General features: G+C 43.6%; 1 protein-coding gene across 3 annotated transcripts in view; it reads right to left on the bottom strand.

Moving 5' to 3' along the window:
* The window catches only part of Ca10 (carbonic anhydrase 10), a 494,944-nt gene that overhangs the window by 10,029 nt on the left and 467,680 nt on the right, over nt 1-17,235 (bottom strand). For all 3 annotated transcript variants that reach the window (XM_031354912.1, XM_031354911.1, XM_031354910.1), the window contains exons 6-7: nt 12,581-12,676; nt 8,454-8,526 (exon numbers count right to left, since the gene is read on the bottom strand). In XM_031354912.1, the coding sequence (XP_031210772.1) occupies nt 8,454-8,526; nt 12,581-12,676 (169 nt within the window). The remainder of the gene's footprint in view (nt 1-8,453; nt 8,527-12,580; nt 12,677-17,235) is intronic.

Raw genomic sequence — 17,235 nt, 5'->3', positions numbered from 1 at the left:
GACAGTCAACATCTCCTGCTACCTGCTTACATGGCCCCTATCAAGGCAGACCACACCACTGAGAAATCAGCCTGATACTCCCAAGAAATCAATACTGGCTTTGATCAATATGAAACTACCAGGCACTTGTAGTATATGGAATAAATCACATTCCCCCTTGTAATCTGAGGCAAGTTCAACTGAAATGGGAAAAAAGGCAATTACAATAGAATAAAGTAATACCACATTTTTGTTTTACATAGACAACAAATGAAGAAAAGGGCCTCTGAGAACTGTATTCTTAGAGGTAAGTTCTGTCTCATCAGTTTCTCACTGCTGTGAGTATTTACTGTGACAGCAACATGGAAATAGGTGTGTGGTACTTCCCATTGTGAGAAAACACTCCCAATGTCTCTTCCTCTGAAATGAGAGTACGCATTCAATTGAGCATTGAGAAAGGCACTTGGAGCAATATGCTTAAGCTCTTTGGTGATCCTTCAACACACTTAGCACTGTGCTCCCTAGGGAACTGTTTGAAGAACTCTCCCTGAGAGCTGTGAAGTAGAAGGCAGATACAGGATAGTCTGTGCTTACCTACACATCCATATTTTACTAGGAAATTTAGGAGGAGGTGTGGCTAACTTGAAATTACAAATAGGCTAATTAAAGCACCTTTTAAGGGGCTTGCTCTGTGTGACCAATGCCAGGTTTATAAGCACTCCTTCCAAAGGCCTCCAGTAGTGTGTCTTTATTGCCTTGGAGAGGAGGTCTGTTAAGATAGTAAGCTGATGTCTTTGTATTTGGATGTAGTGGTCCCCTGCATTCTTTGTTAGATCTAAGTTCTCCTATCCACGTCTTGAGCATTGTCTTAGTTACTTTCCCTCTTTGTGACTGCAAATCTGGGAGACACGACTTAAGGGAGAAAGGATTTCTTTTGTCTCACAGTTTGAGGGACTATAGTCCATCATGGCAGGAAAGCCATGGTGGTGGGTGTGGCTCATAGCTCTGACAACAGGAGTATAATATAGGTAGATTCATTGCCTCAACAGTCAAGAAACAGAGGTCAGGATTGAACAAGGGTTGGGCTATGGCTCCTAATGATCTAATTCCTGCAGTAAAGTCTCATTCCTAAAGATTCCAGCACCTTCCATAACAGTACTACAACATGGGAACTAAGTACGCAGACACTCAGGCCTGTGGGGTTGGTTGACATCTAACAAATGAGGAAAGGCAATTGAAAGAAGCTAAAGTTACCAGACTAACACACTGCCTGAGGATTTGAGAAGAGAGTGTTCACTGCGGCAATGCTCTGATAGCGACTCCTTGTTACCCATTCTAGAAGGATTCTTTGCAATCCATTAATCATTAGTTTCGCCTCTTGAAAATACTGTAGAAAAAGGTGCTGGTTCAATGAAATCAAGTGGCACTAAAATGATACAAATGTTATCTTTCATGTAATTGAGGTGCCATGTCTACTAATTAATTAACAAGGGAAACAGGCTTATAAACACCATACCCATACAGTGTGTTAAAAATTAAAATACTTCGAGTGAAATTACCAATATTTCCTCAAGAAAAGCCTTTCTGAAAAATCCATTTTTTTAATGTCATGCTTTGAGTTTTGACCCTCACTCTGTTGAAGCAGAATTTGACTTTAATAAAATGGATTTTCTTTAGAAGACTTTTAAAATTCAGCCTGAAATTAATTCAGGCTGGTCTTTTCTATTATCAGTCATGGTTATTGAGAATATTTTACGAGTTATTCTCAGTCATATGAAATGTAAGCTTCTGGCACTGGAGAGATGACTCAGAAGTTCAGAGTACTTGCTGCTCTTCCAGAGGATCTGGGTTCCATCCCTAGCACCCACATGGTGGCTCAAGACCAGCTATAACTCTAGTTCCAAGGGATCTGACTCCCTCTTCTGAACCTCTGGGGGTACTGCACTCACATGGTGTACAGACATACTTGAAGGAAAAATGTCCACGCTCACAGAATAATAATTTAAAAAAATGAAATTTAAGTTTCCATCGAAAACAGTAACATCTCATGAAGTCCTTGTGTGTGCTACTTAGATAGAGTCACGACATGTGTGCTTCTCTGAAAGCAAGCCTGGCTGCATGGCCTATACTGGACTCATCTTCAGAATAAAACTGTTCTTGGCACAACAGTGACTTGCCTCCTAACCTTAAGGAGCTGGATTCAGCTGGCATATGCCTTAAGACAGTGTAGGAACACAAATATATTGCACGCTGAGTTCATATTAGTTACTGTCCAGGCAATTGACCTATTACCTTATTTAGTCCTCACCCAGTTCTTTGAACATTAGCTTACTGAAGAGGCCATTGTACCTCAGAGTTGTGCCCCAGACTTCCTCTGACATCAGAAAGCAAAGACAGTGCTAGAGCTAGAATAGAAGCCTAGTGTGATGGTTAACCTCGTCCACTTAATGCGATTTCAAACCATCATGGAAACAAACATTTGACTACATCAATAAGGTGGGTTCTAGAATGGCTTTATTGAGGTGGAAAGAACCACCTGACATGTAAGCAGCATCACTCCATGGGCTGGGATCCTAGAGAAACAGAAGAAAGAGAACTGAGCATAAACATTCACCTCACTCAGCTCTTCTGACTGTGGAAAGTGCGACAAGCTGCTTCCAACTCCTGCTTCCATGATATCTCCCCCACCATGGGATCGTGAGCCAAACTAAAATCTCGCATACTTAGACTGCTTTTGCCAGGCATTTTATCACCACAATGAGGAAAGAACAATACACCAGTTCTGCTCCTCCTTATCTCTTTGCAAGAATGCATTATTACCCACGATAATGGTCGCCTTTACCAAATGGCGTCCAAAATTCTCCCATACTTTGGCAAGAGTACCTTTACTTTTAAATATATCATATATAATATAAATATTATACCATATATAATATAAATATAATATATTATAATATACAATGCAATATGTAATATAACATAATAATGTGTTATAATATAACATAATATAACATATATGATGCATATGTGTATATAGTACATCTTGAAAGAATGATTTTTCCCATGTTTCCCTTTTTCAGTTATTCCCGCCATTGACAATACTGTCCTCAGCTGGGTGTACTATCTCTACTCTTCCATCTTGTGCCAGCTGGCTTCTGTGCTTGTTCCTTCCCCCCCGTACCTCCTCAGCTGGCTGGTGAGCTGGCCACAGAGGGGCCTTTTCCATAATAGGGCCATGAAGAGATATATTTAGAAGTGGTTTTGCATTCCAAGTCATGAAGATTTGAGCCAGCCTTTCAGAAGTGAGGACTTGTCCCGCCTCTCTCCTTTATTTATTCTTACTCCAATGACTTCACCCAAGTTTAAATGCCATCTGGATGTCAATATCATCCACATTTGCAGCTCTGGTTCTCTCTCCTGAAATCCAGACTCACATACCCGACTGCCTACACCACACCTCCTCTTGAATACCTAATAGAAATCCCAAGCACGACATGCTCAAGATCTGCAATCCCTTCTCCACCCACAAACACGCTTCATCTGAGTCTTTCCCATCTCAGGGGATGGAAATATCTTCCTTCCGGTGGCTTGAACTAAAAACTTCATGGGAATCTTTGCTCTGTTTTCTCTTGTACATTAAAAGAAGATTTAGCAAGAAATCTCCCGCTGCTGATTTAAAATTTATCCAATCACTTATCACCGCCTTCTCCCCATTGACCTGGTCACCATCGGTACTGTTGCCCTATTATTTGATGGTTGCAACCACCTTCTGTTTATACCCTTGCCACACTGTAGTCTATTTAAAAGGTTTTCAGACTTCTTTTTAGATTTTATTTTATATGTATGAATGTTTTGCCTGAATGCATGTATGGATACTGGGTACCAACAAAAACAGTCAAAAGAAGGTTTTGGATTCCCTGGAGCTGAAGTTATGGATGGCTGTGAGCCACTATGTAGATGCTAGGAATTGAACCAGGGTCTTCTGCAGGAGGACTAAGTGCTCTTAGCCACTGAGCCATCTCTCCAGCCTTTGTCTAGTCTATTTTTAATCAAGAAATCATAGTTACCTTTTTTTTTTCTGTGTGTATGATAAGTGTATATGTGGTGTGTGTGTGTGTGTGTGTGTGTGTGTGTGTGTGTGTGTATGTGTGTGTTGCGTATGAGCATGCATGAGAAGGCCATTAAGTGTCTTTGTCTTGCTTTATTATTCTCTGCTTTACTCCCCAGTCAGGGTCTACCATTGAACATGGAGCTAGGTTGGTAGCCACCAATCTCCAGTGATCCTCCTGCCTCTGACTCACACAGTGATGGGGCTATAGGTGCAAATGCAGACATGCTTGGTTATTTTTGTAGATGCTGAGGATTCAAGTGCTTTCATCCTTTGAGCCATCTAACTATCCCAGAGCACTCCTTTTGGCAGAAGATGGCAGTCTGCTTGAAGGCTCAGAATGGCTTCCTGTCTAGGATGCCTTCTCTGGCTACTATGTATGCCAATTATGACATACATAATTCTCTGGAGGATACTGATTTCCATAGGAAATCTCCATGTAAAATAACATGCATGTAGGAGTTGGAGATAGCTTGGAGCAGGATCAGGCCAAGCTGGCCAAGTGTCACTGTGTTAGTTCTGTGGTAGTTGATGCCCCTTCTAAGTGGAAGCAATGTGGTTGCTTATCAACCCAAGCTTCAATTAAGAGAAAAGCATGCTGAAAGGTTTTGCACCTTGTCAAAATTTGAAAATTATAATTGGCTTTAAGACCTCAGTGTTTATCTTCTCATGCTCCTTAGGAGAGAATCGTGAGAGAAAAAAGGTGACATAAGAACAGTGCCCAGGAATATCCAGGTGTGAAACCATGCTCTTCAGTATAGAAGGTTGGGTTGAGGTTCAGGAAGTTCCTTCTCCCCAAATCCCCATCTCTGTGGGAGGGTGGTGATGTTGAGCATCTTAGTCATGTGGCAGGTTCTGGGTAGTGAAAAGTAAGTGGTAGTGAGAGAGAACATATTTCAAGACCAAGCCTTATGCAGCATCACATGAATTCATGGGCTGATGGCAAAGATACTTGCTGGGTGTTCCTCTGATGCTGGAAAGAGGAGAACCATGTGGAGCCCTCTACCTTAGCTGACGTGGGGACCTCTGACTGCAGGAGACTAACTTGCACATGTAGCAATGAGAAGTGAACACTTGGTTCAGAGTGCTCATTCATTCATTATATAGAAGTCACTGACTATACAGCTACCTTCCACAGACCTTGATCTCATCTGTGAACTGGGGATAGCAAACATGCCCACTCAGAAGGCTCATATGAGGACATAGATAAGAAGGTACATGTACAGCACCCACCCTGGGGTGTGCAGAGTGTCCATTCCACATCACCTCTAAATTTCTGATGCTCAGTACACAGCAGAGTGGCTGCTTCATCTAAGTGAGCAAGTCAGATTGGAATTCGGCATTGAAATGGGTAGTTTAGAGATCAGGGAGGGATGTTTTGTGCACTTCTGGATAGAGTGGTTGAAATAACGGCATATGAGGGTGTTCTGGATAGTTTTATGTCAACTTGACACAAGCTAGAGTCATCGGAAAGGAGGGAACCTGGGTTGAGAAAATGCCTCTATGAGATCGAGCATTAAGGAATTTCTTTAATTCGAGATTGATCTATGAAAGCTCAGACCATTGTGAGTGATGCTTTCCCTGGTCCTGGGTTTTATAAGAAAGCAGGCTGAGCAAACTGTGTGTATGTGTGTGTGTGTGTGGGGGGGTGTCAAGCAGGTAAGCAGCACTCCTCCTCCATGGCCTTTGTGTCTGCTCCTCCAGGTTCCTGTCCTGTTTGAGTTCCTATCTGGACTTCCTGCGATGATGAAGAGTAATATAGAAGTGTAAGCCAAAAAAGTCCCCTCCCACTCCTACCATGTTTCTCTGGTCATGGTGTTTCATCACATCAGTAATAACTGAAGCTAAGATAGAGGGAGAGGGTTTACTTTTCCCTGTTTCATTTAAGAGTGTGGAATCACGATCAAATACTATGTGCACCAAGCAGGCTGCAGCATCATTTTTACCCTGACCTGAGTTTGCAGACTGATGCCAAGATAACTTGCTTCCTCTTACAGAGGCTCAGTGCTGGGGAGATGCTTAGGTTGTGTGCTTGAGAGTGACTCCTGTTTCAGACCACCTGCCTGCCACAGGGCCAACCTGCTCCTGCTAGAGGCTGTAGGAAATTTAACTGGAGGGAAGAGAGCTGTGCTTTCCTGCTGAGAAAATCAATCCCTTTCTGCCAGTGTCCTGGGCATGGTGGCATCTGGGACAATTCTGTGTATCAAGCCATCATTATCCCTGTGGTGAAACTCTTTTCAGGTGTGGGACGAAGGTCACTATGGGAGACACCTCTCTCATAACATCTGCTATCAGAGGACCTATTATCATGTCTTGCCATGCAGACCAGGGTGTCTTCCTTAATTCCACCCCCCGCCCCATTTTTTTCTTTTCTTTTTTCTTTTTTTGGCCAGGCAGGTGTGGATTGTGAGGGACTGATGGAGGTGAGAGTTCAGCCACTTCCTCTTTCTATATTTCTGCTTCTGTGGTGGAAACATTATAAGCTCCCGATCAGGGCATTAGAGACCTGGCTCTAGAAGACTTTTCCTGCTCTCTCCATTATTGTGACTGAAGGAGAATGTTCAGTTTCTCAAGTGACTCTTGGATGAACTTGTCGATGGGAACAGATCCCATCTTTGAATGCCCAGCAAATTTTGTGACGCTGGTACTTTACCTGGAGTGTCTTGGCATCCTCCTTTGGGCTTACCTGCCTTTCTGCCTTCCTCCCTTCCTTTCTTGCTCCCTTCCTCTCTCTTTCTCTCCCTTTCCCTTCTCTGTCTGTAACCACTTCACTTAATATTAATCAGGTGGGTGTAGGGGGAGAGGAGGGAAGCAAAGGACCCCTAATGACCTTCTGTGCAAGTGGAAATCAGACAGATTGTGTGTTGGGGTTTAATGTGCAATTTCATGGCTTTTCACGGTCTCTAAACTGCAAATTCCAGATGATTTGAAAACATTTTATTTAATTTTCATGCTCTTTTTTTAATCAAAAGAGTTAAAAGAATAATAATCTTTTATGGGCAGTTATGAATGTGCTATTTACACACAAGACAGAAATATCTCCCTTAGCTGAGCAATCTGAGAGAGTGCTTTGAGAGAACTCCGCGAGAATGCTGATGAGGGAGGGCAAGGCCTGTGCGGAAAGGATGTAAGTCAGCTTTGGAGGTGATGTGTGTAGAAGAGGAGTGATCTTGGGTTCACCAGTGGGTCACCCCCATCAGTTCCCCAACCTCTTTATATATAGGAGTGACCTGACTGTGGGCCCTCATGGGGAGTGCAGGTGTCTCAATCATCTTTATGAGACAACTCACAGAAGGTGTGATTCGAAACAAGCAGCCAGTGACTGAGGGCAGTGCCCTCTGTAGTGTCCTTCCACATCACACTGGAGACAGAAGCAACAGGCACGGCTGAGCTACAGGCAGGACTCAGCAGGGAGATGTGAGAAATAAAATGTCCGCATGTTCTATGGTTGAAAATCGTTATGTACCTGTTGTTTGATTTACAAATCTAGACCTTCAAGATTTCAACAACCTGGGGTTGAACTTTTTCACTGTGAATGAAGCAGCAGCAGCAGTGAAGTGAGGAGCTCCTCGACAGAGGTCCAAACCCAGACTTGAGTTCTAGTTTCCCATCCACTCCTAACTAGACACTTCAATTTTCCCATCTTGACTTTCCATCTCTTGGTATGTGCCAATTCACACGATTTTCCCAAGTCTTATTGCTCCTAGGTTTACTGCGCATGGCAGTGGAGCCCTCTAGGTTTACTGCGCATGGCAGTGGAGCCCTCTATGGCAGCGGAGCCCTCTAGGTTTACCCTCTCCACTCTCCCACTTCATCTAAGCACAATTTCTTCTTTTCTGATTAAGGAGTTTAGGATGAAACAATTTGAAACCTGGGAGGTTGGCAGAACCCTACAGATCCCCAGGGCGTGGAGAATGAAGGAAGATGCCACCCAACCTCCTCCTGGAAAGAGATGAGACTTGGTTCAGGTGTGGTTCTGAAAAGGTCACATTGGATCCAAAGTACCTGGTGGATTTTTTTTTTCATCATATAGTTGGCAAAGCTCCAACGATGGACAGCTGACACAGTAGAGTGAGTCGGCCGGTAGATTCCCCCAGCTCATTACCAACCCACAGGCTAACGATGACCACATCATCATAATCGTTATTGCCTTAGACAGGCGTGGATGACAAAGACACTCTGGGGACTTGTGCTTAAAATGGGCTGCTTCTCAGCCAGCTCTGACTCTCCAGAGTGACTTTCTACAGAATTAAAGGATCATGAAGCAGAAAGGGGCCCACTGAGCTCATCTGTTCTGGCTTCTTGCCTTCTGACAGGACTAACCTTTGTAGAATAGATGCTGTAAAAGAAATTGAACCAAACTTACTTTTGTATGTTATTCTTGTGATAGTATCTCTGTTGAGCATTCGATTAAGAAATGGGTTTGATGAATCAGAAACCTATAAGAGAAGAGGAAGTGTTAATGACTGGGTGTCACTTTCCCAGGGCAAACATGCATTATTTTATTCCTTCATATTGATGGCTTGCCATGGGTCCAAATCTATGATGACTGGAAATTCAGAGATCAGAGACACACATTCTACTCTGTATGGTCAGGTCATCTTGAGAAGGAAGAGAGGTAGGCAAACATTGTCCTCATGTGGATTAAGGAATGTTCCGATAGAGTCGTTACGGAGATACCACCCTCTGTCTGGGGAGTCAGAGGGGCTAAGGTCTGGGTTGGTTTGGAAGGATGGCTAGAAGCTGCAGTATTTTGATGCTAGAATATAGGAAAGGAGGAAAGACAAGGAGGCCAGAAAAAGCATCCATGCTGAGGACCAGTTCAGGAGAGGCAGATGTGCATACAAATATCTAGTGGAATTGAAGGCTTTGGGAAAGGCAGGATAGGAGGCTAGCCTATGTCAGACTCTGAATATCAAGCTAGGATATATTTAATCTTTATTCCTCAGGAACGGGGAACCATCAACGAGTTTGGAGCAAGGACTATGGAATGAAATGCCAAGAGAGGGGTATGTGTTTTAATTAGATAGAGTATCTAGGATAGGGGTGCCAGAAGAGGGAGGAAAAAGAGGACCTTGTAATTCCACTGTTCATTAGCATATGAATATATTATAAACCACAATATCCAGTCTTCCTTCCATCCACCCACCCACCCATCCATCTATCCTAGAAATATTTATCAAGTCCCTATAATGGGCTAACATTGTACTAGAGATGAATTCCCATTTTTGTACTTATGCTTTTCCATATCCAGATTCTTCTGGGAGAAGCAGATGAGTGACAAACAGGTAAGGATCAGAGAATCACCCTTCATAAGACCGTGAGGCAGCCTCATGTAGCTGTGGACTTCAACAATGCCCCTCTTACTCAGTCTTTTCTCAGGACCACTGCTCATCTTAGTCATTTCTCTCCTACCTTGCTCAGCGAGGCTCTGTAATGTACATCTCAGCTGCTAATTGGATGCTGTGACACATCAACATTTTAAATCTGATTTATTCCGAGGGTTGGGGAAAAAAATCAGAGCAGATGAATATCGCTATTAGATAAGCAACAGGTACCTTAGTTTGGAGAAAGCACAGACTGTTTATTTTGCTTCCAGCTGTCTTTCTTCTAAAAGGGTTTTCTGGGTGTTTTGTAGAGACATACAACTGACAGGTTCTGGGGCATGAGGGTGCTCAGTGGAGGTAAAAACTCACCTCCAATGGGGAAAAAGTCCCAAGTTGAGCACTGCTGCTCCCTGGAAACATGCATGCCAAATTCAGCTTCTGTTGTGACATACTCTTGAGCATTCAAAGGATAGCTCTCAGAGCCTTCTGTTTGTTCTGCATACTCTGACAGCAGGAGGAGCCATGAAGATATCTGGCAGAATAGGAATCTGCAACAGCTCTTAATTGCTGGGGGGCACTGGGCTATTGGTAATTGACAGGCTAGACAATACTGAGGTTGAGACCAGCCCCCATTTGGATCTGATTGAAGATTATTGAAATATTTCCAAAGTGCACACAGATGATTTGTGGGCACAAGTGTGCTGGCCGTGTGGGTGAGAGGATAGAATATGTACTTGATATAAGTGAGAGTAAGTGGGAAGTTAATGGTGTGTGAGATCAAACAGCTATTACAGCCAATCTCCGCTCCCTGTGGTCATGGGAAGAAGGGGGTGGGGCTGTGTGTGCACGTGCGCATGCGTGCACACATGTGTGCCTCAAGGAATATGTAGCGCTCAGAGGCCAGGTTGTGGGAATCAGTTCTCTCTTTCCAACTAAGTCCCTGGAATTGAATTCAGATCATCAGGGTTGTTAACAAGTACCCTTAACTGCTGATCCATCTCCTTTTTACCTCCAAACCCTCATGCATCTTTGGTTCATCATTTGGTCAGGGTGACATTCGCTCAAGTGAACCACTCACGTGTGAGGACTTCAGCTACGGGGAGCTGGGAGTGGGAGGCAGGGGCATTAGAAGAGGGGCTGGTGAGTATCAAGAGGCTGCTACACCCTTAGAGACTAAGGATTCAGTTCATCTCATTTCTGGGTACCCATGTCTTAGCAGATGGTGGGCCTCTGTCCCGTGCTCACTTGGAGTTTGGAGATGAATTAATGACAAGTCAGAGCTCACTCCGGAGCTGGAAACCTGGGAGTTGACTTTGTGGAAGGAAGAGAGGCTTATTTTGAGACTGAGACAGAAAGCTTCATCTTTGCTCAAGGAAAAAGTGGGAAACTCTCCAGGGTCCAAACTGGCCTGAGAAGATTCAGGAGCTGACCCCTGTCATTTATTGGCCTAAGGCTTTTAACAAATTATGGGAGAGCAACCCAGACCTGCAAGCCTAACTGTTGGTTAGGATCTCAGTGTAGTGCAAATTTCTGCTGTGAGCCTGTGGAACACTGGCGGTTTGCAGTGGAGGAAGTTGGTTGCCGGTCACTCCATCAGTCACTGTCAGCTGTTACACGCTTGAGCTTCCAGGACGGCATTTACCGACTTAGAAACTTTAAGCAAAGGGAAGCAAAGTCAGGGACTGACACTGAGATGCTCTTCAAGGGACAAGTCTCATTGGGAAAGGCAGGTTGGCCTCTGGATATCACTCATGGAAGGTTTGGCATGGGGAAAACTACAGGAAGAGGTCACATGACAATATACAACATACCCCTAGGCTTCACAATGCATGTAAACCAGACTGATTGTGTGGATCGGTTGTATGTATCATAACTGGAACCGGAGTAAGAATTTGCTCCAGGCTTGTGGGTACCAGTGGGACATGGCTCTGGGTCTGTGGTTGTTTAAGTGGCACCTTCTCTCTTCTTGTCCTCAGTTCCTTTCCCAGCTTTGTTGAGTTGACACACAATGGGGATACACTAATGAGCACTAAAGCCAGGCAAGACTTGGGGTGTCTTTCTTGGCTGGGCTATTACAAGCTCCGTGAATTTGGCCTGGCTCAGATGAAGGTCAGGAAGTTAGCAGGAGGCATGGTGGCTGGGAAGATGGCCAATGCCTGTTGCATGGAGTCTGCTTTGGTGGGGGTGGGTCGGAGTGGGAGATGGAGTGTGTAGGCACTATTGCCTAAGGGGTTCCTGGAGACTCCATTATTCCAAGGACTCTGTTAAAAGTCCTTGATGGTGAATGCTGAATTTCTACTAAAATTCTTCATCACAGTCCAAGTTCTGGCTGGTCTAATTTTCTTTAATGATTTGTACACAAACCTCTCCAGCAGCCAGCATAGTGTGGCACATTAACCTTTGTAACCAACATATCTATTGAAAAAAAAAATTTCGATTTTTTTAAGATTGGAAAGGGAATCTTACTTTTTCATTAAAAATGTGCATATCTGATTTATTTTACAGCTGCCAAAATATTAAAGGTAATTAAAGGACCAAATCAGAATTTGTTCACATGGTCGTTTCATTTTGTTCTTGCCTATTGGATATCTGGGGAGCGTGGCTGAAGATCATACAGTTGGCATAGGGATTTTTGTCTTATTTCTAACTGCCAGGATTATGAATCAGCCTTTGAGTGGGAAAGGAAGATGAACTTTATAGCTGTTGTGGGAAAGCCTAGAGGTTTATAATACAGGGCCTACTGGGGAGGGCCAGCCTACCCTTCTTATTCTCCAGTGTCAACAAGTGATGGACAGTCTTCAGTCCTAGAGGGTATCAGCTCTCTAGCTCTTCTCCTGCTACTGTACCCTTGTTCCACTGTAGTAGGTGGGTCCTAAAGCCTGTCCCTGAAAATATCAGTTGCTTTCTCTCTAGGATGAAGGCTGCCTACACCTTCAGGCCCCAAAGCTCTGAAATGGAAGCTTTTACTTCTACACCTCGCTTTCAGAGCCCTGAATCTTTTATGAATCTCATGGTTATAAAAGTCCTAAGACCCCAACGTTATCTCAGGCATGGACATGAATTGACATTACTTCTTTAACTTTTTAAAAATCCAGCAGAGACTGTAGAGTGATGCTCTGGTTGGTATTGGGGTGTGGCAAGCAAAGTAAAGGAATGCAAGACTTACTTTTATAAATATAGAAACTACCACCAATCCATTCGGGCTCTTCGCAGCTTCTGTGACATTTGTGTATAGCTCATGGTTATAGTGGATGAGTTGTACCTGGTAGGAAGGGAAATCAAGAGTGAGAACAACAATCCATCCTTGAAAGGTACGAGGCACAGTTTATCCTCCAACACGAGGGTGAATTGCAAACATGTGGACAGACTAGTAGAAGGCTAGGCTTTTTCTTATTCTTCTCTTATATATTATATCCCAACTGCAGTATCCCCTCTCCCCTCCCCCAAGTCTCTCTCTCCTACTTCCTGTCTTCCCTAGATCTATCCCTCCTCTGCCTTTCTTCAGATAAGAGCAGGCTTCGAAGAGACATCAACCAAACATGGTATAACACACTACAGTAAGACCAGGCATGTACCATCACATCAAGGCTGGACGAAGCAACCCAGTAGGAGGAAAAGTGTCCTACAAGCAGGCAAAAGAGTTAGGGTCAGCCCCTGTTCCCACTGTTAGGATTTTCACAAGAACACCCAAGCTATTCAGCCATAACACATATGCAGAGGACCTAGGTCAGACCCCTACAAGCTTCCTGATCTCTGTGAGCCTCTATGAGTCCCGGTCATTTGATTCTGTGGGCCATGTTCTCTTGGTGTCCCTGACCTATCTGGTTCCTCCAATTAATTAGAAGGGCATGCATTTACTTGGCAAAATTTCAGAGGGAGGTGTAAATAGAATCCATGTGTTTACAGATATGGACATACCTACATATATTTGCAAACATGTTGAGGTAACAGTGATGCTTTTAATAAGATTAGTACCCATCTGGTTCTTCCCACCCAGGGCATTTCCCCTCCAGTGTTCTTTAACTGAATTTTCCTCATTAGGAAATGGAACAGCCTTTCAGGTGGGGGCATCTCCCAGCAGCGCCAACAGCTACCACTGGCATTGAGTAAATATTCCTGGTAGCCTTGGGTGAGCAAGGAGCTGTTAGACCTGAGGCAGCCCCATAGCTCTGGGAGGAGATTGGCCGTGTGTAGGGTACTTGGCTCTGCAGATGGGAGGGTGGATGGTTCTGTCTCATGATGTGCCAGCCCATCCATCTGGTTCACTGGATTTCGCAAAATTTCGTTTCCCCATTCTCTAGCCAAAACCTGTGACTGCCTGCTAAGATTGGTGCAGTGAGCACTGGAGTGGGGTGGAGGTCAGGTGCAGAAAGAGTCCTGGATTTGTGTTGTGGTGAAATGGGTTTCCCTCTGTTACCTCATTCTTTAAAACTTCCATGTAGAACATGGCATGCATTTATGCCTAAATAAACACACACTACAGGCTTTCATCCACATGATCAGATTTTTACCATTTCACTGAGAACCTGTTCTCTTACCATAAAAAATTAGTGTGATTATCTCTTTTAAAATATACCTTATAGGTGTTGTTTAAAAAATATTTTTATAATAATATGAAAGTACACTTTTGGTAGCAAATTTAAAAATGTAGATGCGACAAACATTTCCCTTGTCTCTATCTAATCCTAGCTCATATAATAGGAAAATTAGCAATTCAGTGTTAATCTTCCCAGACGGTTCTCTTTGCTTATAAAGTACAGAGCTGCACACATGCAAATGACCTTTTAAAGAAGCATTAGGCACAACTTGCTCTGGGTTCAAGATCCAGCGCCATATAAACTGAGCTTGATGGTGAACCCTTGAAATCTCAGCACTTGGGAGGCAAGAGGATTGGGGTTCAAGGTCATCCTCAGCTACTTAGTAAGACTGAGGCCAACTCAGGATACCCAAGACATGTCTCAGGGACAGCAACAGCAACACCAACAGAAACAATAGAATGGAATGATTTACAATTGCGATTCTAAAGTTTTTTTCATACTGCCTTCTCGATCAAGTCCCACACATATAAATGTACCCGAGCTCTCTTAGTAGCCTCCTCCCTGCATGAAAACTCCATTACACATTGATCCAGCTTTCATGCCTTTTCCGTAGCTTTGCCCTTTACAACACTGTCACAGCAAAAGCATCATGGATCTCTCTGTAATGGTGTTATTGCTTTGTACTGGCTGGTTTGAGAATCTAACAAGGTAGTGCCTGGAAAGTGATTTGTGACTCTGAATGATAGCATTCATTATTGTCAGTATTCTGTATTGCATTAAAAGGGGGGAGGAGTAATGTTTTCAAAGTTAAAGATAGTGGGCTAAATAGAAACTTTCCTTTGAATTTTGAAAACAACAAGCCACACTTATTTATTTATTTATTTATTTATTTATTTATTTATTTATTTTCTGTAGTGGTACGCAGGTGTTGCTGGGCATCCAGGTCATTTGATGCTTTGAAACTCTCCTGTGCATGCTTACCCCACTTCAGTTATAGAAATTTGAGGGTGGAACCAGGTGCTGTATTTCTTAAAAGCTCTCTAGCTAGAAGTCCAGTGAGGTTGCCAACCATTGGAACATCAACGGGCATCAATAATGCAGCCATGGCCACTCAGAGGGTACCATGAATCTGAGCATCCTGAGTCCACAGAACATGTCCCAGAGTGGGCAAGGGGCACACTATGGCTGCTCCTGACATTTATCCTTTGCTTTTTAACTTCTTATACATTTTACCAGAGGGAACAGGTAGTTATACTGCAGTTACTCTGCCATCCAATGGCAACCCCTGGCCAGGGCTGGACGATCATTTGCCTGTGCAGTGCTCTGTCAAACCCATGCTCAAAATTTTAAGTTATGAAGAAAAAGGCAACAGTGGGAAGAATGGGTGCTTATAGGAATAAGAGGGGGGCAACGTCTATTAGTGTAGCTAATGAAAGGCTCTTTGCAGAGAGAATATTTGAGCTGAGATCTGATGATGAAGGGGAACGAGGCCTGGGGAGATCAGAAGGAGGTATGTCAATCTCAGAGATCACAGAATACAAAGGGCCTGAGACAATGGCAAGCAGTGCAGATGGTCAGGGGTGGATACAAGTGGCTCAGGGTGGGGCCAACTCACGCAAAGCTTTGCAGACCATGCTGAGGGTCTTTGCAGCAGGAACTCACTGGTGTTAAGGAAGTAAATTGACCCAAGTGCATTTTGAAGACGTCTCTTTGGCCACCAGGAGGAACATGGTAGAGATAGAGGAGGTCTTGCCTACTTTTCTTTACATCATGGCCACCTATTACCTTGCCTTCTCTAGGACATCAATGACCTTGACTGTCAGGCCCTTCTCTGCTCCCATGGTGCTTTTACTCAGGATCTATTGTGATGGTAAATTAGCTGGCCATGATTGATTTTATGTGTCAACTTGACTGGGATGAGGGGTGTTCAAATAGATGGTAATGCTTCTAGGTAGGTCTGTGAAGATGTTTCTGGGCAAGGCAGATCAGCATTTACATTAGTACACTGAGTAGGACATTCTACATATTCAAGCATGGGTTTGTATCCACCCACAGAGAATAGAGAGAGAGGCAGGGCAGATTCACTTTTCTTGGTTGATATAACCCTCCTGGCTTGAGGGCTGATTCTTCAGACCCTGCCTGCCTCTCATAACCACACCTCTCTGCCCACCTCCTGCTATTTGCCATGCCTTGCTCCTGGTTCCAGTTACATTGGAAGTCCTGCCTCTACAGAGACCAAAGAAGCTGCTGATTGGGCCTATATGCTGACGAACTTGGGGGAGGGGTTTTGCCTCACCTATTCTACCTGTTGGCTTGTAACAAAGAATTCATTAAATGCAAATTGGCTGGATGACCATACCTCTTGAGTGCTGTCTAATTTTTAAGGTGCCTTTCATGTGGGTAAGATTAATTATGGCTAGCCAATTTTCTCCTGACTCCATATTTCCAGAAAACCCTTCCCTATGGTTACTGCTGGACGGCAACAGGTTGGAACACGCACCTTTATCTTGCCCTTGGAAATCATAATCTGGTAGGCGCGTTTCTGTAATAAGTCTCCTTCTATAAGTATCTCAATATATTCTGTTGCTCTAGGAAACTCATGATGAATGGAAATTCAAAGTATCTTGTGGTCCAAACAGCATGGGCCCTGGGTGATCAGTACAGATGCAAACCATAGATACCTGGTACAGACATATGGAAGCTGAACATCACTGTCAGAGTTATTCGTCATTATCATCATCATGTATTGATGGTAATCATTAACATTTTTGAGCGCTAATCATCTGCAATAAATGTAGGAACAGAATTGTGAAGCAGGTTGCAATGGATGAAAGGTAAGGTGCTTGGAGAATGTGTCTGGAGATCCTTCTCCAAAGAATCACCTCAAGCTGAGATTTATAAATATGACACTTATAAACAGGAAATAGGCATAGAGATGCTGCAATGCCATCTCATTTACTTCTCAAAAACTCCGTGAGTGAATGTCATTATCTGCTTTTGATTCATGGAGACACCAGGATTCTAGTCTACCACTTGGTCAAGGAGGTGTTGATTGGCAACTGTGCTCAGTTCTTATAGAGCTCAGACCCAAATACTATTACTTCAAAACTATTGGCTTTATATCAGTTTCCACCTTTAGATAAGCTTCTCATGTGATGGATGCTATTCATCCTCTTGCTCCTAATGTTTGTCATGGAATCTGAACCAGTGTGGAGGTTAGCTAATGCTTGAAGAATGAATGATTCTACCTCACAGAGTCCTGGAAAGAACCTTAAAGAAAACC

The sequence above is a fragment of the Mastomys coucha genome, unplaced genomic scaffold (genome assembly GCF_008632895.1).
Source record: "Mastomys coucha isolate ucsf_1 unplaced genomic scaffold, UCSF_Mcou_1 pScaffold5, whole genome shotgun sequence".
Taxonomy (NCBI): domain Eukaryota; kingdom Metazoa; phylum Chordata; class Mammalia; order Rodentia; family Muridae; genus Mastomys; species Mastomys coucha.
The sequence above is the reverse complement of the archived record's forward strand: the minus strand, read 5'-3'. Positions and strand labels throughout refer to the sequence as shown.